At 44.4% G+C, this 21,911-nt stretch overlaps 1 protein-coding gene across 16 annotated transcripts in view; it reads left to right on the forward strand.

Moving 5' to 3' along the window:
* RBMS1 (RNA binding motif single stranded interacting protein 1) overlaps positions 1 to 21,911 on the forward strand; it is a 239,176-nt gene that overhangs the window by 88,085 nt on the left and 129,180 nt on the right. For 4 of the 16 annotated variants that reach the window (XM_051849538.3, XM_070070771.2, XM_089328250.1 and 1 more), the window contains exon 1: positions 6,700 to 7,088. The exons of 8 other annotated variants lie outside the window; for them this stretch is intronic. In XM_051849538.3, coding sequence (XP_051705498.1) covers positions 7,017 to 7,088 — 72 coding nt within the window. In that variant the 5' untranslated portion in view covers positions 6,700 to 7,016. Of the gene's footprint in view, positions 1 to 6,675; positions 7,089 to 21,911 lie in introns of those variants that run through there. 4 more of the 16 variants (XM_051849536.3, XM_070070769.2, XM_070070767.2 and 1 more) reach the window with 2 other exon arrangements.

Raw genomic sequence — 21,911 nt, forward strand, 5'->3', positions numbered from 1 at the left:
TTGCCCCAGAATTACACAGATAGTAAAAGTTGAAGCCAAGATTCAACACCAGGTGCACTGATGCCCAAGCTTTGGCTGTTTATACCATGGAGGTTTTCTCCTGTGGGACTTGAGCTTCATCCATAGCTAGCAGTAATAATAACCATCGTTAGCACCATCAGCACTAGTAAACACTTTCAGATGAACCTCAACAGCATCCATCCCTGTAATCACATCAACAGGCAATGTTGAAGGCAGAAACCCTACTTCAAACCTCAGCTCAAAGATGTATTGACTGTGACCTTGGCAAAGTTACTTACATCCCTGAGCCTCTGTTTTTCTTCAACAAAATGGAATAAACATTCTTTTCTCATGTATGTGTGTGTGTGTGTGTGTGTGATGTGCTTAGAAAGTGCTTGGAATATAGTAGTTACTACATAGAGTTTATGCAGAGAAGCAACAGTAGGGCAAAATTTAATTGTTCTGTTTTGTTCACCAGGCTAGATTTACGAATCCTCAGAATACAGCTTCTGGTGAGACTCATCAAAGTATTGCTATGTTTATATTGTTCTATATACTGTCTCAAATTATATAGTTTTATTATAGTGGTTTCATTTTTATATACATGTGATTTTATATGTGTCTAGGGAGCCTTTAAGTCTCAAATAAGAAGAGCAGATTTTTTTTAAAAAGAAGCATAGTGAATAATGGAAAATATTGCTGCTACTTTAGAAATGGAGTCCTTTATCAACTCTACTTTATACCAGGAAAGAATGGAAAGTTAAAGAATCTTTTGACTTCATTGTCTCTCTCTCTTTCTCTGTTTTATTCTATCTCCCCTCCCTTCCTTTCTTGCCAGGATCTCGAGGTTTTGTGAGCTTTTAAACATAAAGACTCTCAAATGTAAATAGATTTTTTGTGTGTGAGAGCTTCTTTAACGAATATTTTGTAGCTATATTTTATGTATTAAATGTTGTAACTTGACATAATGTAGAATGAATCTTTCTTTTAATTCCTTTTTGTGTTCAATTTGATCCCAATGAAAAAGGGTGCTTGCTTTAGCAATGGTACTGGGGCAGAACCTTCTATACACATATGTCAGCTTTTCTCTTGATAGAGCTGTGTTCTGTTCTTTTCTCATTGGACTCCTTTTCTGCCATTTTTTTCTTCTTTCAAAATTGATTTTCATTGTAGTAATTTTATTCAGAGGCTCCTTAATACTACGTGGATGGAGAGGAGGTTCCCTGGGCTTTTGACTCTTTCAGATCTGCCTTTTTCAAGAGGTTCATCTATTAGTGATCATTTCAGTAATTTCCCCCAAATCTCCATCCTTGCCACACTGGCCTTCTGTCTCTCAATCTGTATTTCTGGTCATCCGCACATTGCTGCTTTCTGAATGTCCCTCAAACAAAACATTTATCCAGCTGAGCTTCCCACACCCATGTTATATCCTGTATTGATCTCCCTCCTCTGTGGACTCCCTTAGCACATTATTGTCTAGGCCACTTGCCTGGCACTTAGCACTTAATGCCTTGCATTATTCCTGTATAGCTGTATGGGTGCTATATAGATTACAAGTACTCCTAGGAACTGGAGCATTGTTTAGAAGGCTTTTTTGAATGCAGCATTATAGAGTTTGAAGAAGCACAGTAAGTGTTTTAACCCTAACTGGGTCTAAAATTTAACCTCAGTTTGCTGTTTATGTACTAGCTCTGTGGGTAGGTCAATCTCTCTCTCTCTTTATTTTTGCTTTTACCTGTTTATTGAGCCTGATAATGTTCTGTTTTCTTTAAGATTTATGTATTTAAAACTGTTTATTTATTTGAAAGAATTACAGAGAGAGATCTAATATCTGCTGGTTCACTCCCCATATTGCTGCAATGGCCAGGGCTGGGCCTAGCTGAAACCAGGAGCTTCTTCTGGGTCTCCAACATGGGTAGCAGGGGCCCAGGCACTTGGGCCATCTTCTGCTGCTTTTCCTAGGCTTTTTACAGGAAGCTAGACTGGAATTGAAGCAGCCAGGACATGAACCGGTGCCCACATGGGATTCTGGCCTTGCAGGCAGTAGCTTTTACCCTATATGCCACAATGCTGGCCACAAGATTTATGTATTTTATGTGACTGGCAGAGTTACAGAGAGAGGCAGAGACACAGAACAAGACAGAGAGAGAGAGCAGTGGCTGGGGCTAGGCCAGGATGAAGCCAGGAGCCTGGAGATATATCTGGGTCTCAGGGGCCCAAGCACTTGGGCCATCTTCTGTTCCACACCCAATAGCAGGAAGCTGGATCAGAAATGGAACATCCAGGACTCAAACCAGTGCTCATATGGGATGCCAGGTGTTACAGGCAGTGGCTGCATCACAACGCTAGCCCAAATAGTTTTCAATTTTATGAGAATGTTGTGAAAGTGAAATGAGATGTGAAAGACTTAAAACTGAAACTCTCATTTTGAAATTGTTTCTATGGGACAAATGTCACGTAAATTCAGATTTTCACATTCCAGTTGTGCAAGCTCTTTTAAGTCATTGAAGGCATCACTCCTTACACGTCCCATGTAGATTGCAGGCTTCTGCAGGTCCTGGTGACTTTGTCCTTATCACCCTCCCCAGTTTACTCCTCTTGCCCAACAGAGTGTGGTCCTGCACACAGTCTCCCCATTCATTCAGAAATGGCCCTGGTCCAACACACAGCTTCTCTAAAGAAACTGGATGCAACAAAGGAAGAAAATCTTGACTGCACCTTTGCCTTTTGACCAGGCTCTCTTCTCAGTCCTTCAAAGCTAAGACTGTAGCATCCACAGGCTTGGAAAGCATATGTATGTGACCTCCCTTTACCTAAATTTGCTCCTTTTCCTTGTCGTCAGTTCCCACTATCCTCCAGCTCCTGTTCTTTCATGGCCAGCCAGACTTACTAAGCAGCAGTTGGATAAACAGCACAACCACTGAAATCCACAACCCCCCTGCTGTAAAACCTCGGAAAACAATCACAACCGCTGCCACTTACGGAGTTTGGCATTTTTGTTGGGGTGCTGTGCTTAAGTAACCTCAGGAAGAACAAGCTTGGGGCCAGAGAGCTTACCTAACTTGCCCAGAGCCATGTGGCTAGCCAGGGAGAAGCTGACATGTAGAGCCAGATCTCTTTGGTTCTGTTTTCATTTTGTTCCTTGGCTTGGAAAGTCCAGATCCATTTCAGCTGCCTTGAGAAGGAGTCAGTGGGTGGGGGAGAGTTGCAGGTGTACACACATGGAAAGGCTGGGTGTCTGAGGGGCCCACACAACCCTCAGGACTCAGCTCCCGCCATCATCTCACCGCCAAGCGCTCACTGGCTCCTGGCGTCGGCTCTGCTCTCTGCTTGCTGCCAGTCAGCTTCCTGTTTACTCATAGTTTCTGCTTCCTCATAACCTTGGCTTGCATATGGTTTTGGCTTATTGTGGCTTCAACTCTACCCCGGGCGCTCTCTCAGTTTCTGCCCCTTTGCCTACTGGTTCCACTCGTGGAGTTTCCTGAATCGAATTCCTGAGGGTGAGAACGGGATTGGGCGTACTCAGGTCATAGGTTACCAGCCTGCCCAAGGATTGGCTGCCCCTGGGTGAGATTCCCACAGCTGAGGGTGGGGATGAGGATGCTGGAGGACAGGCCTCAAGGCAAACCCTCCTCCATTTCCCTTCACAGGGGATGAGAGAATCCAGGACAGGATCCCAAGCCCATATTCTTACTATGACACATTGCAGTCCCTCTGGTCTGCCCCTTTACCTTCTTCTCCTCCTCCTCCTCCTCCTCCTCCTCCTCCTCCTCCTCCTCCTCCTCCTCCTCTTCTTCTTCTTCTTCTTCTTTTTCAGATTTACTTATTTATTTGAAAGCCAGAGTTACAGAGAGGCAGAGGCAGTGAGAGAGAGAGATCTTCCATCCACTGTTTCACTCCCCAAATGGCCGCAACAGCTGGAGCTGGGCTGATCGGAAGCCAGGAGCCAGGAGCCAGGAGCCAGGAGCCAGGAGCTTCTTTTGAGTCTCTCACAAGGATTCAGGGGTCCAAGGCCTTGGGCCATCTTCCACTGCTTTCCCAGGCCATAGCAGAGAGCTGGATTGGAAGAGGAGCAGCTGGGATTCAAACCAGCAATCATATGGGTTGCCACCACTGCAGGCAGCGCCTTTACCTGCCATACCACATCACCGGCCCCACCTTCTCTTCTTAAAACATTTGTTTCGAAGATCAATAAACTTCTCCAGGCGAACCTCACCAGGATTTATCCCTGTAATCATTCTTACAGCCAAACACTTGTGAGCATGTATAATTGAGTATATATGTCAAATGTGTGTGTTCATAGCTCTGTTATTTCTCTTAGGCTGGATTCACTGGGCTTGAGTGACTGCATTACATTTTGTAGCTTTTGAGGATAGACATCTTTTCCTCTTTAGAATGCTTTGCTTGGTTGTTCTTAACTTAGAAACTTTTGAGGCCTGGTAGACATTGCATTTTAAATTATATGCCCGTTCTCTCCTTTTATGCCGTTCATCAGTGTGGAATGCATGGCTGGGTCCTTCAAAAAATTCATGGAAAATATGTATTTTGAAAAATCGATATGTGGATTTCAGTTTTTGCACCAAAATAAATTTAACTTTTAATTCCATTTCCAGGAACTTTTGGAAACAGTTTTATACTACAATATGTTGATTTTTAGATATCTTTTTTAATTTTAGAGAGTCATTTTAATATTCTTTTGGTAGTTTTAGTATATCTTAATACTTAGTATTATAAATCTTCTGGAATTTAGTTTAATTTTTATTATCACTTTAAAACGGTTCTTATCCCTGTAAAAAACCATTTCAGCTATCCAATCAAGTGTTAGCATTCTGGAATGACCTCAGAGTAGTGCCATAGAAAAATTAATCTATGCTGTTCTTCTGTGGTTATTCTGTGGTTTCCTATGAGACCAGTCATGACATTGAGGTTGGACATGGATTTTTTTTCCATAGATGATTCTGAGGCCTTGAGCATTATGTCCTCAGGAAAAGGCAACAATGACTTGAACAGTTCTAACTGAAACCTACTTCATATCTGTGCTTGACAAGAGTTGTAGTGAGGGAGTCAGCAAAAGGGCAGCCAACACAGTTGTGTAGGGACGGAGGAGCAGAGGATGGTTTAGCATATATGGGACTCACATACAGCTGAATGCTGCCTGTGCTGTGTTTGTTGCCCAATCTCTTGAAGAAACAAACATTTTACTGTGAATCTTATCTCACAAGTTTTAACTTGTCCACTGTGTACCTAGGACTGTGCCCAGAATAAATTCCTTTGTTGCCTTTTTTTCCCCGAATGAAAAGAATTAGACATTTCATGTGTGTTAAAACATTATGTGTATAGTTTTAATAGATGAGATTCGCTGATTCTCATCATTTTTGCTGGAGAATGTTGGGAGCTCTTTCCAGTATGGAAGGGGCTCACTCAGCCACTGAGGTAGCAGGATGGGCATCTTTCAATTCTTCGCCACTGGAAAAGCCCTTGAATGGCCATGGCTTTGCCGGAGACTCCATTTCGGTGGGAGACGCGTTGCTTTCCTGGTGGTAAACAGAAGTCAAGTCCCTTGCCTACATAAGCAAGCTATGATGAAGCTGCGATTTTCCTTTACCATAGCTGACTGGCTTTCGCAGGAAGGTGTTAGAATCTAGAGGCCCTGGAAGAACTCTGTAGTGCACACCCACGGTGATACTTCTCTGCAATACCCACCAGGGAAGCCCACTGGGGAACAGGCCAGCCCGCAAGACGGCAAGCCCGGCCCAACCACCGGTCCACAGCTCCTTGCCGTCGGGCTTTCCGCACTGGGCTGGTTCCGGGCTTCACGCAGCCCCCCAAAGCTGGTGGAGACAGGGGAGCAGCGTGAGGAGCAGCCCTCCCAGCGAACAAAGGAAATCACCTCCTCCCTTTGTCCCTTTTCTTGTCGAGTTTCTGTCTCTTGAAGAGAACGCGTTGATGTCCCATCTAACAATGCACGCAAGGAAGGGCTGCGCTTTTCCAGGTCTTAGCCGGGACAGAAGCCCTTCAAGGGTCGGCCTTGACCTCTCCTCGCCGCCCACTTGCTATTGTCACCTCGAAGGAAAGCTTGTTAACTCTGGCGCAGGAGCGAAACCCCACAGCCCCCGCAGCCCCCAGAGAGGCGCCGGGCGGTGGAGACCCGTTCCCTCGGCTGCAGTTGCAGCGTGGGAATGGCGGGGTGTGTGGCTCAGAGCTCTGCCGAGGTCCGTCCAAGTAGGGGTGACTGCCCGCACCATTCCCGTGACGGCGTAGTTTGGAAGATGCGGGAACAGAGAGAACACCTGGGGGCCAGTTCGCCTCCTGCCCAGGTGCCAGCGCGATTCCCCGAAGCGACGCCTTCCAAAGGGGGCGTCGAGTGGGGCTGCAAAGTGGCCACTCGGGCATCGAACCGAGGGGGAACCGACCGGAGGGGGGCTTGGCTACTCCAAGGAATGTGCGGCATGCGGGGAGCCAGACCCAACCATTGCACCAGAGCGGGGGCGCCGGCGGCTCCCAGGGCTGCGCGGTCCCAGCCCGGGCCCCGGCCCTAAAAGCCGGGCGGGAGAGCGCGGAGGCCGCGCCCAGCGAGCGGGCGGGCGGGCGGGCGCGGAGGCGCGGGTGGGCCTGGGCGCGGCGCGAGGCGGTGCGCGGCCGCCTCCCCGCCCCCGGCCGGCGCGCTCTCGGGGCGGTGGTTGAGGCCGCGGTAGGTGGGGACGCGGCGGCGCTGCTCCTCCGCTGCCGGCAGGAGAGTCGGCGGCGCCGCCAGCTCCGCGCGCGAACTCCCGTCCATGGCACGCAGGGCGGCGGCCGCCCGAGCTGCTCGAGTCTCGCCCGCCGCCGGCGCGCCGCACTTTTAGGCGAGTGCGGGGGTCGAGAAGTCCTCCCGGAGCTGCAGCCCCGGCCGGCCGCCGCCGCGCGGCGAGAGGGAGTTCCCGGAGCGGCCGCGGCCCCGGCCCGGCCGGCCCCCGCCCTGCGCCCTCCCCTTCGCGGCGAGGCTGCCCCGCGCCCGCCGCCCGCCGCCCGCCGCGATGATCTTCCCCAGCAGCAGCGGCAACCCCGGGGGCAGCAGCAGCAGCTGCAGGACGCCCTATCGCAAGCAGGTGAGGCGGCGCCGGGATGCCGCGCGCTACAAAGGGCGGCCGCGGCGCTCGGCCGGCGCCGCGGCTCCTCGGAGGCACCGGGCTGGGCGGTGACCTTGTTTCCCCAGAAGGCGGCCCGCGGACGGCTCGGGCGGGCGACCTTAGCAGGGGAGATGCCCTGGCCCTGCGGGTCGAGCCGGCAGGGTGGGACGTGGGGAGGAGGGAGAGGTGGCGAGAGCCAGAGAGCGCCGGGCCGGGGGGCTTCGCCCAGCTTCTGCAACAAGTTTGGGCTTCCCCCCGACACCTTTGTGTGTGCAAGAGTACGGCAGTAAGTCGCAACGTCGCTTTGCAGTGCTCACTTGGAGCCTCCAAGAACCTGTCTGATTCGCAGGAAACCCGGAAGGCGTGCGTGTGTGTGTGTGTGTGTGTGTGTGGTGTTCGCGCGCGCCCCCTCCTTATTTAAAAAAAGAGAGAACGAAACAGGAACTTCTGTCACTTTCTCAAGGTTTTCAGTTTTCAGAAGCACAGGGAAATCCTGTGACATCCTCGCTGCAGAGATACTTGGAGAAGCCTGAGTCATAACATGTCTTTTCCTATTTTCATACCGTTTCATACATTTTTTAGCAGATTGAACTCCAGAGGCACTTCAGTGGTTAGATCAGAATCCCCTGCCGGGAAAAGGAATGGAGCTGAGAGCTTAGACTTTCGGCCTTTTGTTTTGTTTTTCATCTTTGTTTTTAAAAGAAGGTTCCTTGAAGCCATGTTGGGCGAAATCTCCCGGAGCCCTTCAGCAGGAGCAATAACAAAACCTAGCTTTAAATTATGTAAAAAATGTGCGGGTCTGTTTGGAAAAGGTTAAACTGATTTAGAGGTCAGTGGCAAGATGCTTGTTGAGAAAACAAAAACACGATTGCAGATATTTTTCCTCCATAATAAATCTCTTGTCTCCATCCTTAGCCACTGAGACAAATCAATTAAGTTATTATCCCAATAATGATACCAGCGAACTGAATCCTTTTATGCCGGCCGTGGCTCCATTAAGATCGGGACCAAAGGCAAGTGATGCTGGTGGCTTGCCTCTAGAATTAATTCTGATGTCCAGTTCTTGTTCTTGGAGTCATTTCTGGGTGGGCATCTCCTAGCATGAGTCTGTATCTGCAAGTATTTTGGCAGTGTCAAAAAGTCATGTTTTCTGTCTTCTGGTCTATGGTTCTTTTACACGTGAAATGCCCCTCAACAAGCAGTAAACACACCCTGTTCCATGTGCCCTTGATGCTGAAATTAATGGAACTTTTACTTGGGTTAAGAAGATGTCTCTTCCTTTAATTAAAAGAAAATAAAGCCTGCATTCGTGACTTGGTTGACGTGTATGGCAGAATTGTCAGGATTCAGGAGCAGGCGTCTTTAAACTCTTTTCCTGGGGCTTCATTGAAAATAAATGCCCTCGGATCTACCACACTTCCCTCAACTTCATAGGTGAAGCCAATTTCCCATAAATATTCTTCTCTCAACCCCTCCTCCCCCTCCCACCCCACTTACCTGCAAGGATGGCTAATTATGTTAAGGCCTTGTGTATGCATTTATTTGTTGTCAAAACCCAGCGGGGTGTTAGCTCTGAAAAGGGGGAAAAGCTCTGAGGGCGAGGCCTTTTGCTGCGAGGGGCTGGAGGTTTTGTGTGTGCAGGGGGACAGCCTGCTGGTCTGGAGCAGGCTGATAAGATGCTGTTCTTCTCCTAGGGCTCTCCTTAGATTCAAAGACTGAAAGGGCTGACTGAATCAGAAAAACAAACAGACTTTCTTTTTTCTATAGGCAAAGAAAGAAATGAATGTGTAGGCATTATACAGACACAAGACCCGGGTACCACTGGTATTTGAGTCAAAGGTTTCTTTTGTTCGTATTTAGCCATTCACTGGGAAAGCACACTTCCAGCGCGGGGACCTGGTTACCATGACTGACTTTTGTGATCTCATCCTGGCTTAGCCTAACCGGGAAGTCTAATTAATGCTTTTTATAAGAGTTCGTGATGTTAAGCTTGCACCTTTCCGTTCTCATTAGTTTGTTCATTTTGATGAAAGCATTGGCAAATCTTAGGTGTATAATGCAGTTTGATTTTTTAACCCAGAAATACACAATCAACTGTGAGAGCTCATTTCAGATAATTTGCCTGAGGGGGAAAAATTCAATGTAAGGAATAGTACTTAAAAATCACCTTTGGGAAGAAAAGAACACACCCACACTGGGTCAGAATCACTCTTGTATTGTGCATGTGTTAGAGTGGTAGCTAGGAGTCTGGAGTACCTCACTACCTGCGGCTTGCTGCTGTGAATGCTCTCTGTGGATTAAGTGATTTGTTCATCTTGATAGTCTTCTGAGGCAGGTAATGTTCACATCACCATTTCACAGTTAAGAACACAGCGCTGTGGATTAAATAACTTGCCCGAAGTCTGTAGAACCCCAGGCGCAGAGCCAGGATTTGAACCCTGGCTATCAGAGGCTTCAGCAAGTGCCCACTTAACATATGTATCCCAGTAGAAACCTTAGAGCTGATCTGTGTCCTCACCCGCCTCCCTGTGGGTCTCAGAGGTCCACTTTCGGCCCCTCCCACCTTCTGAAGGGCATGCTGAGGTGCTGAGGTGGCAGGTGAGGGAAGAAGTAATGGATGATATGGATGTTCATGGTGTTTGGGAGCAGCAGTAATGTCAACATGCTCCATTGAATGATGGTACAATTCCTAAAACTTTCTACATGTTACATTGGTAAGAGCCAGCCAGTTTCAGTGAAAGCAGGGGTGGGTGGTGCTCATCCCCTTCCTGCCCCCATAGAGGGTAGCCAGCCCATCTGGGAGCACTGATCTCTGGAGTCATCTGGGATAAACAGGATTTTCCTGCATTACAGACCTGTGAGCACATTCAAAATACACCTGGTCTGCTCAAGTCAAAGCGAGACACTTGTAGAGTGATAACCCAGATAAAGGTGGACAAACATGTGTGTCCGACACTATTGACTGTGACTTTGAGATAAATGATATTTGTTCAGCAGATCCAGTCTGGTTTTATAAAAACGGCATCCCAAAAACCAAAATGAAAATGATTTATCAGACCTTTTGTATTGTGACAGTATGCATTGGCTGGGGCTGTCCTTCAGTCCAGTCAGAGCCTAGAACTGGGAACGCAATCCAGGTCTCTCACTAAGTACTTTGAGTCATCACCTGCTGCCTTCCAAGGTCTGCATTAGCAGGCAGCTACAATCAGGATTTAGAAGGAGTTACCAAATCCACTTACTGTGCGGGCATCCTAACTGCAGCAGTTTGTTAGGCCAGCAGCCCACTCCTTTAGTGTGTTTTGAAAGAAAAGAAGTTCTCTATACTTTGAAGCCTTTAAATATAGAAAATGGATATTTCTGTTTTTCCTTGGCTATTCTCTTTATGTTTTCATACTTCCTCTCTGGAACTGCTTTCTTGAGATAGCTGACTCAGTTAGGCCATATATTTTAGTCTTTGCAATTGGTAGGCTACAGCAAGTCCCGTTTTGCTAAGTACTGTGTGGTTCTGATGGTTCACAGTGGAGTGTTGGAGGTAAGATTTGAGCTTGCCCTTCTAATAGTTATATTTGTTAAGTGTTGTTACCTTTTCATGAGTGATGTACTTATCTACTCACTTTAAGTCAATTTACATAGTTTGCTGCTTTCTTGAAGATTAACTGGGTGTAGCTGCACGTGAGGAATTCAACAATGATTCAATGTTTGGCCTTGTTTAGGGGATGACATCAAAGCTGCTGATTAATCCTCTTTAAGCAGTTTCTGTTCACGGTGATTTGTGTTCAGTGGACTACGTTTTGTTAAAGTTTGAAGATTACAGTTGTGCGTGGAAGAGATATTTAAATGAACACCATTTGAACCAGTCTCAATTTGTTGTTTTCTTAAGAGAAAGTAAATATATACAAGACACAGAAATTGGAGGCATAACGGAAGGCACCAGAGAATTAAATGGGTATCTATAAGCAATGTCTTGCCTGGTTTTTATGTTATCTCTATGTATTTGTGTTTTAATATTTGAGTCAAGGTGACCGTCTCAAATATCTATCCATAGCCATTTGAAAACTCTAGAATTCTTCATCAGTGATTGCCTCTGTTTTCTGCCAGCTTGCCTTCTGGCACGTCACTCCACTTTCCATAGTTCCCTTCAGGTTTGGAGCACATTTCTAGTTTTTGCTTTTTCCTTCCTTTTAGAGATTGTTGTCAGCTAGGCTCGCCATACACTGGCAATACTTTTATATTGGAGCCTTTTCTTGGTGATGTGGCAGAGTCCGTCTGATCCAAATTTCTGAGAATGTATTTCAGAAGTACTCAGCCAATATATAAATATTTTCAAGGTGTCTGTAATATCCCCTTCCAGCCCCAGTTCTGTCTAATCCTCACAACACCCATATAAAATAGAGAAGGGTTTGGATTTTGAGGCAATGAAATTGAGTGGCCTAGCTGGTGAAAGGCAGGTCCCTGGGGTCAAGGGCTGTGTTTGCTACTAGGAAAAAGAGAAGGAAGCTCAGTCAAGAACAGCTGTAGCCTCCCTGCACTTCCCTTTATTTGGCCTCCCAAAGACATGTGGCACACAGAACAGGCTAGATTTCAGCTTGGGGAATTGTGGCTCTGTAATTTATTAGTATTTTTTGTTTGTTCCATGAAGGCCTTCACATTGTCAGATAACATGCTAGATGTTGAATTAAATTTGAATTTCAGCTAAACAGTGATTTCTTCGGATAAGTATCTCAAATACTTTGTCACGCTGTGTATTTTTGTTCATTAAATCCAGCAACCCTACCTTAGGGGAACCCAACTGATGTATTAAAACTAGGTATTTTTAAAAAGTCATGATCAAACAACATACTCTTCCTATTTTTTCACTTGAAATTTTGCATATTAGCATGTTCTTTCAGCCCTGGTAGTAATGGAAATCTCACATTTCACTTTCTTAAGCCATTTGGTCAGTGTTTCCTCCTCCACTAAGTCCAATCTGCCTCTATCGTATTTGCATGCTTTTCTGCTTAGCCTCCTAAACCTCCATTTCCACTAAGTAAAAACAGTAGTGCTCATTTCACAGGGTGGTTGTGGCTAAATCTTCCAAAGTATTATTACTGTTAATGTCCCTGGGGAGCATGCAACAGCAGGGGGTCCTGGGAGAAACTTGCATGGTCCTGGGAAGTGTGACACAGCCTCCTAAGAACGGGCAGGCTGTGTTTATAGCATCTCCGGAGGGACCAAGTTTAGAAGGTGGAACCGCTTCAAAAGGGATAATGACCTAGAGGCTGAAAATGAAATTTTCCACTACCTTTTAAAAAGATAACTAAAATGAAATACAAAATGGGTCCCCTTATATTTTTAAACAATTGTCATAGATTAAGCTCTTCATAGCAGTTTACTTACCCCTCTTTGGGGAAGAAAAGTCCTTTAGTCCTTTCTGCATTTGTTGCAAATATATGCTGAGGGAAGCAAGGAAAACTGCTGCTTTTTAGTTTGCTTGAAAACTGACAGGTGATATTAATGTATGCACGGGTATTTCCTAAGTTCTTTGTCTTGTATGTTTTGTTTTCAAAGATGTTCTTTTTGTATAACTCAGGAAAAAAAAATTAGTGGAAGGAATTGGTCCTTGGACATCTATAGGCATGTAGGTGTCTGTTTTTAAACTTACAACTGTACAGATTCTTCGCTTAACTCATTCTAAAAGGTTGGCAAACTATAATAGGAGAGATGAAAACTTATCCTGAAATTAGGTAAGGAAAAAGATTCAAACAGAGCAAGCTGAGTTCTGTATTAAAATAGTAATTAAGTGCAACTGTCAATGTACACGAAATGAAAGGAGCAGCAGCAGAACTCTGCTACACAAAACAGCAGGCTAACAAGTAGACATCTTAGTTGGGCCCCATTTACTCATTTAAACATATGAAATTTCATATGGATGTAACATAAACTAGTAATGTTTCCGGTTTGTTGTGTTTTTTTTTTTTTAAACCTGGAAGGAAATTATCAAAATTTTAACACGTAGTTTTCTCTCATGTAGAATTAAGAGTGACTTTTTTTATGTAATTCATTACATTTTTGTCAAGTTTGTAGTCCTTCTTGTCTCCCACAATGACCATACAATCCTTTGTTATATAGAAAGAGTGGAAAACCCCAAAGAATTCCTGTTGTTGAGAATTCCAGCAAATACTGTGAAAGTGCTGCTTGCCTCTAGCACATGGGTTTTCAGAAGCAATCCTTCCCCTCCCTTATAACTTTGTATTATTTTTATTTCATGCAAACACCTGTGTCACCTTTTTGGAAATTATTTATCCCTGACAGATACTATTTTATATGTATTTTAGGCAAGTCTTCTATACTTTTTAGAGAACTTTTTTTAAGGCATTAATTTATCCATTTGGGTTAGTAGGGGGTGGGCAGAGAATGTAGCTATGTATGTGAAATTTCAAATCCAGATTACTTTCCAGGAGAGTAGCTTTGTAGATACTGAGGAATGATCACCATTGCCTGTTTTCATTTGACTTACCGGTACGTTTAAATATAGCTCTTTTGTGGACAGATACCCCCTCCCCAACACACACATTTAAGAAGTATGACTGAGTTCTACTTATGATGGAATTCCCTGAATTTATCTTATTTTTAATACTCAGTGATTGTCTTCACTGAAAACTTCCCTTCAGTTGTGAGCTCTTCCAGGGACAGTGTGGGGGAGGTGTGGCATCTTTGGGTCTTCAGGGTCTCATGGACCCATGAGGGCTTCTGTGAGAAGTGCATAGTATAGATATGTCAGCGCTGTAGGAGCAGTTGTTAGTGTGTAACCCAGAGGGTCTCTCTCTCTGGAGAGTTTCAAATGAAAGGAGGAAGACAGAGTGCTGGAGGGGAGAGTGAAAGACAGAGACAGAGAGAGGGAGGCAGGGAGCCAGAGGGGGCAGAGGGAGAGAAGGAAGGGGAGAGAGGGAGGAAGCAGTATTACCTTATTAGGCTATTACTTTGCTAATTAATGCATCACTTGACAAAATCTGTGCAAGGCTCATTATTTTGGTGTTGAGTAGATTGGGAACAAACATGTAGTTTCATTGTTTGGCATTAACTCAGATGCTTCTATCCTATTTTTTCCTTTAGATCAGTGGTGTGACTTCAGTCCTCTGTTCTAAGACAAGATCTCTTTGTGTCTTTCCTTTTAGGAGAGGTGTCCATAAATCACCCTTTTGGAAGACCATTTATAACCAACTCTGGCCTTTTTATCCAAATATTCTGTCTTTGTATTCCCAGTTTGATAGGTCAAATGTATCAGACTAACTCAAGAGAGTAAAGATAAATTCTTTTATTTAGCTGAAACTGTAACAGAAGCTCAGAAACATTGTGTTTAAAAGTTACTGACTATGTAGCATAAGTTAAATGGTTTTTCAAACAGATATGAATCCCTAGGAAGCAAACTGGTGGCATGCAGGAGATACAGTGTTGAAACCAGGGAAAGCAGTGAGCTAGCTGCTAAGGCCACCGAGAGAGATGATAGAGGACCCCCTCCCCCATCCCATGCAGTTCCACTATAGGCAGGAGTGACCAGATTTTATAGCTATTTGAATACCTGAAGTCTTAAATGTTCTAAAAGATTTTGTCCGTTGGCTATTTTCTGGGATTTGTCAAAGGGACCTGAATCTTCCAAAAGATTCTGTGATTGCATGTGGAAGCAGGACTTGAAGATGATGCCAGCATTTCTAATTCAGCAGTGGGATTATTGGTTGTGTGGTGTAGGAACGTCACAGCACAGACATGAAGAAAGAAAAGACGCTCTTTACTAGGTGACTAGAGAGTAGTTCAGGTCCTCAGGGTGCAGGGCAGAGGTTGCAGGGCAGGATCAAGCTGCTGACATGGATGAGCACAGAGCCCAAGGCTAGAAGGTGCTGTCACAGATGAGGAGTGGTGGCAGTGTACAAGGATGCAATAGAATGGAGTGAAGCTACTGTGCAGAAAGCATTGACACGATGTGACTGGTGACAAGGTGGAGAGAGGAGGATCTTAGGAAAAGAAGGTCCTAGGGTTCTAGTCTTAAATGATTGGAAAAATGGAAAGTTAGTTACAGGGACTTTCTACCTTATTTTAGCGTTAATATCAATGGGGGAAGGAATTCTTGAATTCTGAATTCTCCTGATACTCAGTGGCCAGACACCAGGATCGCAAGTGAAGTGTCTAGGTCAGTTTCTCCTAGGGAAGAATTGTCAGCGTAAGTGGCTAATCACACTCCCAGTGAGGACCACTGTAAGAACTCATTTTGGATTCAGAAAATATCTGTAAACACATCTTCACTGCTTGCTTGGGATTGCCTTAATTCAGTTGGAGGCTGCTTCAAATGGTTGCTGGATTTTCCTGTTTGACCTGGACTCTCATGCACATACACACCAATACATATATTTGCATATATATATGCATAAGTCTCTCAGTGATATATACTGTCTGTAACTGTACTGTTGTCTGTTACGTCTATAGCATGATGTACGTTAGTTATGGTAAAACATTTTCTTCCTCAACAGGAATATGGAAGGTAGACAAGTAGGATGATAAAGGGGTTAGAGTATTCATCCTACCAAAATTAAATAATTTTTAAAAAAGGTAGTGAGTCTTTTTGGCCATTTCAAGCTGGCCATACGAATTATGTATTACTCTGTATACTCCAGTCCCAGAAAATGTGTCATAGCAGTTGAAAATACAAGAATCTTCAAAAAGTTCATGGGAAGTGCGTGTTGTGGATGAAACTGTATATGAAATTCAAGATTTTTTGTCACCACAATAAATTTATCTTTTTATTCCATTTTCCACAAACATTTTGAAGTACCTTCATATAGAACTAGAGCAGCTGGGGGAAGAAGCCCCTGACCACCTCTGACTTTGTAGGTAGAGTGTTAGGACTGGCTCTGAGTGCTCGAGGGAGAGGTGTTAAGACAAGACAGGGGGCTTCCCTTGAGGAGCACAGATTCTGTTCTGAAGAGTAAGTTGAGCCTTTGGCAAAGTAAAGAAATGACCAAACACAGGGGGAATCCAGAGAGTGGCACAGAGGCCAAGGAGGAATAAAGTTTCAGGAGGTGGTCAGCTCTGTTAAATGTTGCCAAGAGGTCAGGGAAGACAAAGGCCAGTAAAAGGCTGTTGGAATGGCCATGGGGAGCGCTTTGTAAGCCTTTGAGATGCAGGTTTCAATGGAGCCCTGTGTGTGTGGTGGGGCCAGAGAGGGGCAGCCTCAAGCACATTCCAAAGGGTTTAAAGAGTGATGGAGTCAAGAGCCTGTGTCTTCTGGGGAAAATCAGACTCTGAAAGAAATGAGAGTCCTTCCTGAAATTTTCAAAATCTGCAGCCTGGAGACAGGATTGTTTTAGCATCCGACTGTAGCTGTAGTTACTAGAAAAAAGAGGGAATCTCTGAAAGCCGGTCTTCCTTTTAAGAAAGATTGAGGTGGAGTTTGTCTTAGTGGAAAGGGACCTCCTCAGGAGTTTGCTGTCAGCAGGACAGGGAGGAGCAGGGCTGTGTACAGGGGATGAGGAGGAAGGCCTGTGAAGCTCCACCTTTTGAAAGCTCATGTTTCAGTAAAGAGGCAGAGTCCTGTGTTGATTGACACACACTCACACCAAAAGATGAGAGTCTGGGGATACGGGGAACATTCCAAAGGGGATGAAGGAAAGGGCCCCTGAGCTATGGTGAGGGCCCTGGGGGCTTAGGTCTGAGTCACTCTGACCCATTTCCAGCAATCCGTGGAGGCAGGAGAGAACCTGGACAATGGGTTTGTGTGGGCCTTGGCATTGGAAAGGTGTGGACGATGTGAACATTGGGAGAATTGCTTTGAAAGGCAGGTGAATGAACTTTCAGAACAAGGAGCGGCATTAAGGTTCTGGTAAGATTAAAAAGAAAGCCCCTGGGAGACAGGTGAGACATAAAACAGATGGCATTATTAGGGGCCATCTTGAAGGGTGAGTAGTTCCAGGACCCTTCACTGGCAGTGTTGGGAGGATGAAATGAAGTAATACTTACGTGCCTGTCTGGCACTGAGTAAGGACTCAAGTGATTATAATCATTAAAGTGTGACTCTTGTATAAGTTACTCCTTGTTGCAACTACTGTAATATTTGTGTAAATCAAATCATTTCAACCAGACTTCCACCAATCATGAACCACAAATCAAAGGAAATTGTTCTTTTTTTATTCAAAAGGCAGAGAGAGAGCGAGAGCGAGCAATCAATGTCAATATTGAGTTCTTCCATCTACTGGTTCATTCCCCTGAATAGCCCCAATAACTGGTGTTGGACCAGGCTGAAGCCAGGAGCCTGGAACCCTGTCTGGGTGTCCCGCGTGGGTGGGAGGGGCTCTAGTATTCAGGCCATCTTCTGCTGCCTTCACAAGCACATTAGCAGGGAGCTGGATCAGAGGTAGAGCTGCTGAGCCTTGAACCAGTGCTTTGATATGGAATGCTGGTGTTGAAGCCTTGACTTAACTTGTAGTACCACAGTGCCACTTAACCTGCTGTGCCACCAAAGCTGGTCCCAAATTGTTAATTTTTTAATCTGAGCCATTAGCTAAACTTCAGTTTTAAGACACCATCAAACCATTTCAAAACATCCTAAGTTGATTTAGAGAAAGAAAAAGGGGGATGGATATAGGTGTGGATCCCAGTTTCATTTATTAGCACTGTGACTGAAAGCTCCTTAAACTTTCTGGTTCTTAATTTTTTTCAGTGGCAGAACTAGGGACAAGTCTAGATAGAGTCATAAATGGGACACAACTTGTCACACTACCAGCACAGGCACTGTGGCTCTTTCCTTCCTCTTCTGGGTGTCTTAACACATCAGTTTACACAAAGAGTGTCTTGAAGGATGGGTCAAGGAAATCCTGTAGTCCTAATGGTGGAAGAAAACTGACCTTTCTAAGCATTAGCAGAAAGTACTCTCTGATGAGAAAGATCTCATAGAGAATCGCAGTTCTCTATGGGGAAATGGTTCTTTTCAGAACCTGCCCTATCCAGGATTAAGAGTCAAACAAGTTAATATGAGTTAAAATGCTCTACAAGCGCTATGGAGATGTTACTCAGCTTCTGAAATGAATGCTCCAAACTGTTGTGCAAGTATTTTGCTTCTTTCAGCGTCTGCTTTTATATTCATGAAGTTTATTGTTTAAAGCTTCTTTGCCCAGATTGTATTCATGGAGACACTCACATTCTATTAAATATTGCAAGTGTCGCAGAAATTAGAATATTCAGTGCTCAAAAAAACTTGGTAAATGTTACATTCTACATACTATTGCCTGGGACGGTAACAGAATAACCGATCACACTCAAGATTCTGGAAAGTCCTGCAAGGAAGCCATTTGTTCAGCTTTATATATTTCATTGTTTTCCTAGAACTAACCACAAAACCACTTAGTCCTAGAATATTCTTGAACGAGTTTGGGGAACACTGATTTAGAGGAACCTTTTGCATTTTAAAGTGGGAAAGGACAATAGAGGTTATCTGGACCAGCTTACTTAATTTACCTAGAAGAGAAGAAAATCCAAGAACATCAAGTGGTTTGTCCAAAGTGTTTACTTCTCCAAATATGCCACATGGTTGCCCGGTGCTTTTCTAAGGGCCTTTAAAGAACATATCCTTTTTTTTGAAAAATCACTGATAAAACTTTGGAACTATTTTCAAATGGGTTCCCCCTCCAGCTCCCAATAATTTTCTGAACAAAGTAACCTTTAGTGGTGGTGTATTGCATGTTATCTTCAGAAAGACTAATACCTGTCAATACTTATTACTTTTTTGCTTATAATTTCTCCTCTCATAAGATCACTCCCTCTACCCCCATTTTATAGCTTCTTAAAGCACTTATGGAATCAAGATAACTGACTTGAGAAATCGATTTAGTTGAAAATATCAGTGATCTGGAAAAACCACACATTCTAATTATTAATGAATACACTTTTGCCCTCTAAATTAGTTTGTCTTTTTTCGTATAATTGGCTGTGGGTAGATAAATTTGCATATTTTTAATCCCCTTCCTGCCTGACTTCTTACAGCATGCAAGATTTACTCTGTGGTTTCTAGGTGCAAGTTCCTGTGTAGAAGAAACCACAATCAAGACGTTGTAACCCTACTGTGTTGAAGGCTCAGCTGGACCACACCACTGTGTTCTTGAAAACTTTGGCCACTCCACCTTACTGCCCTTTCTTGTGACTTTATATATATATTGCAATTATATACTTAATTTCAGACACAAATTACTTGCTTTGTAGCATTTCTGTTTTTAACTAGTTTTAGGTTCTTAGATGCCTAGTCTGAAAAACTGTGGTAGGTGTTTGCCAGGGGCCCTTACCCACTGTTTTTGTTACCTGCAACATCAAATTTTACCCTGCACCAATTGTGTGGGTTGGGACTGTTTTGGGTGAAGTGATATGAGGGAATATCTGTTATCTCATGTGTTATTACAAAAGAAGTGTGGTAAATTAGCCCCTAAAGAACCTGAAGAGATCAGCTTTTCCCACTATGCATTGTAGGGGTGAGGATCTTTCAACATCACATTGCTTATTTGTAACAGAGCCAGGGCTAGAACCCTTGTGTCCTGACTGTCACTGTAGTCTGGGCCTTTGCCCACAAATCCAGCTTGGATTATCATTCATTCAGTCAGTCAATATTTTAGAGCCCATTATGAGCCAAGCTCTGTGTTGGGTCCTGAAAATAATAACTAACGATTCTGTTCTCAGCCTTGTAAGTCTAATATATATATATACCTGTGGAGCAGGTATAGAAATAACTTTGAAAGGGAGAAAATAATGCCAATGAGGTTAAAATACTTTAAAAATATAGAGTAAGAACATTTCTGACCTGTGACTGTCAGACTCCAATTGACCTGAATTTAGACAATGTTTTCATGCAGGTAGGTTTGATTTGATTCCAGGATAAGAACAGAATTCTCACTCATTCAGCTGCTTTGTGTTGGCTCTCACCTTTGTTACTTTACTCTTTAATTGTGTGAAGTTGCTTATTAGGCGACAAGGCAGAATAGAGAAGAAAAGGAAGTATATTTCCATGTTCTCGGCTTTAGTTCATTGTGAAATTTGGTTTTAAGTTCTTTAAAAGTGATACAGAGAAATTAGAGAACACTAAGAAAATCGAGCAAAAAAGATTGAAATTCAATTTCTGAGAGGCTGTTTTCTCATTGTCCTCTAGTCAGCTGTATGAAGAGAGATTGGAAAACACAAATAGTATTTATGGAGTTCAGATTATTGACAGTCAAGAGAAATAATCTGTAAAGGTTTGTTTAGGATTTGGTCTTATATTTTGCAGACTATCTAGTTGGGGTGGCTTGGCAAATGCTTGTCTGTAAAGGGCCCGGAGTAAATTTTAGGGTTTTTTTGTTTGTTTGTTTGTTTGTTTTGTTTTTTGGTTTTTGGGTTTTTTTGTTTTTTTTTGTTTGTTTGTTTGTTTGTTTTTGACAGGCAGAGTGGACAGTGAGAGAGAGAGAGAGAGAGAAAGGTCTTCCTTTGCCGTTGGTTCACCCTCCAATGGCCACCGCGGCCGGCGCGCTGCAGCTGGCGCACCGCGCTGATCCGATGGCAGGAGCCAGGTGCTTCTCCTGGTCTCCCATGGGGTGCACACTTTTATCCTAGCTTCGAGGGACTCCAGTCTTGACATGACCTTCTCCCATCGTGCCTATCTGTGTCTGTTTCCAGATTCCTCCCTTTTTATAGTAATACCCATCACGTTGGAGTAGGTCCTTGTTTTACCTTGATTACCTTTTATCAGAGACCCTGTCTCCAACTCAGGTTACATTCTAAGTCACTGAGGTTTAGGACTTCAATCTATTTTGGGGACAAGAGCACACACAGAATGCAATCCCTAACAACTTGGTACCACGCTTTTAATTACTTCAGGCCACGGGTGGGCACTGTCTGGCCCGGGGGCCATATGAGGCCCGTGAAATCACTTGGTCTGGCACCTGCGAAGGCAACCAGAGGCAGGACTAGAAAGTCAGTGAATCTGTAGTAGGCTAATTTTTGGTTGTGTGGCCTGAAAATTATGTTTCCAAATATGCAAATGGCCCTTCGCTGAAGAAAGGTTCCCCACCCCTGCTTTAGGCAAGAGTCATCAGTTGGGCCCTAACGAAAGGCATAGTGCTTCCTGACTCACTCATGGTCACATTCCTGTCCACACAGCAGCATTATTCCAGTGGCCCTGTGGTACGTAATGTGGAGGAAATGTGGGGTTGTTGTTTTTAACTTGCTAGAAAGAAGGTAGCTTTACAGAAATAGCTTAATCATGTAAGTGGCTATGGACGTATCCACCTCTGATCACAGCCTTCGGTGACCATGAGTACCTGCCACTTCCCCTGTTCCACTTTGCCCAAGTCTGTTCCCTCCATACTACTTGAAGTTAACTTTTCCTTTCCCTCGTTCCAGCTCTCCATGGGTTCTTACAACTTATCCTCCCTCTCACCTTCAAGTTCATATCTCTTTGTCAAGTTGAAATTCAAGGAAGATATCTCTGGCTCTGCTCTTTCTTTTCTTTCTTTCTTTTTTTTTTTTTTTTTAAGGTTCATTTATTTGAAGGTCAGAGTCACTGAGAGAGCAAGAGACAGAAAGAGAGGAACCTTCCATGCACTGGTTCACTCCTCAGATGACCACAACAGCTAGGGCTGGGCCAGGCCAAAGTCAGGAGCCAGAAGCTTCATTCAGGTCTCCCATGTTGGAGACAGAGGCCCAAGTACTTGTGCCATTTTCTGCTGCTTTTCCCAGACCATTAGCAAGGAGCTGGATCGGACATGGAACAGCCGGGATATGAACCAACACTTGTATGGGATGCTAACATCACAGGCA

Source organism: Oryctolagus cuniculus, chromosome 3, assembly GCF_051225735.1.
Source record: "Oryctolagus cuniculus isolate XC-2025 breed Fujian yellow rabbit chromosome 3, ASM5122573v1, whole genome shotgun sequence".
Classification (NCBI taxonomy): Eukaryota; Metazoa; Chordata; class Mammalia; order Lagomorpha; family Leporidae; genus Oryctolagus; species Oryctolagus cuniculus.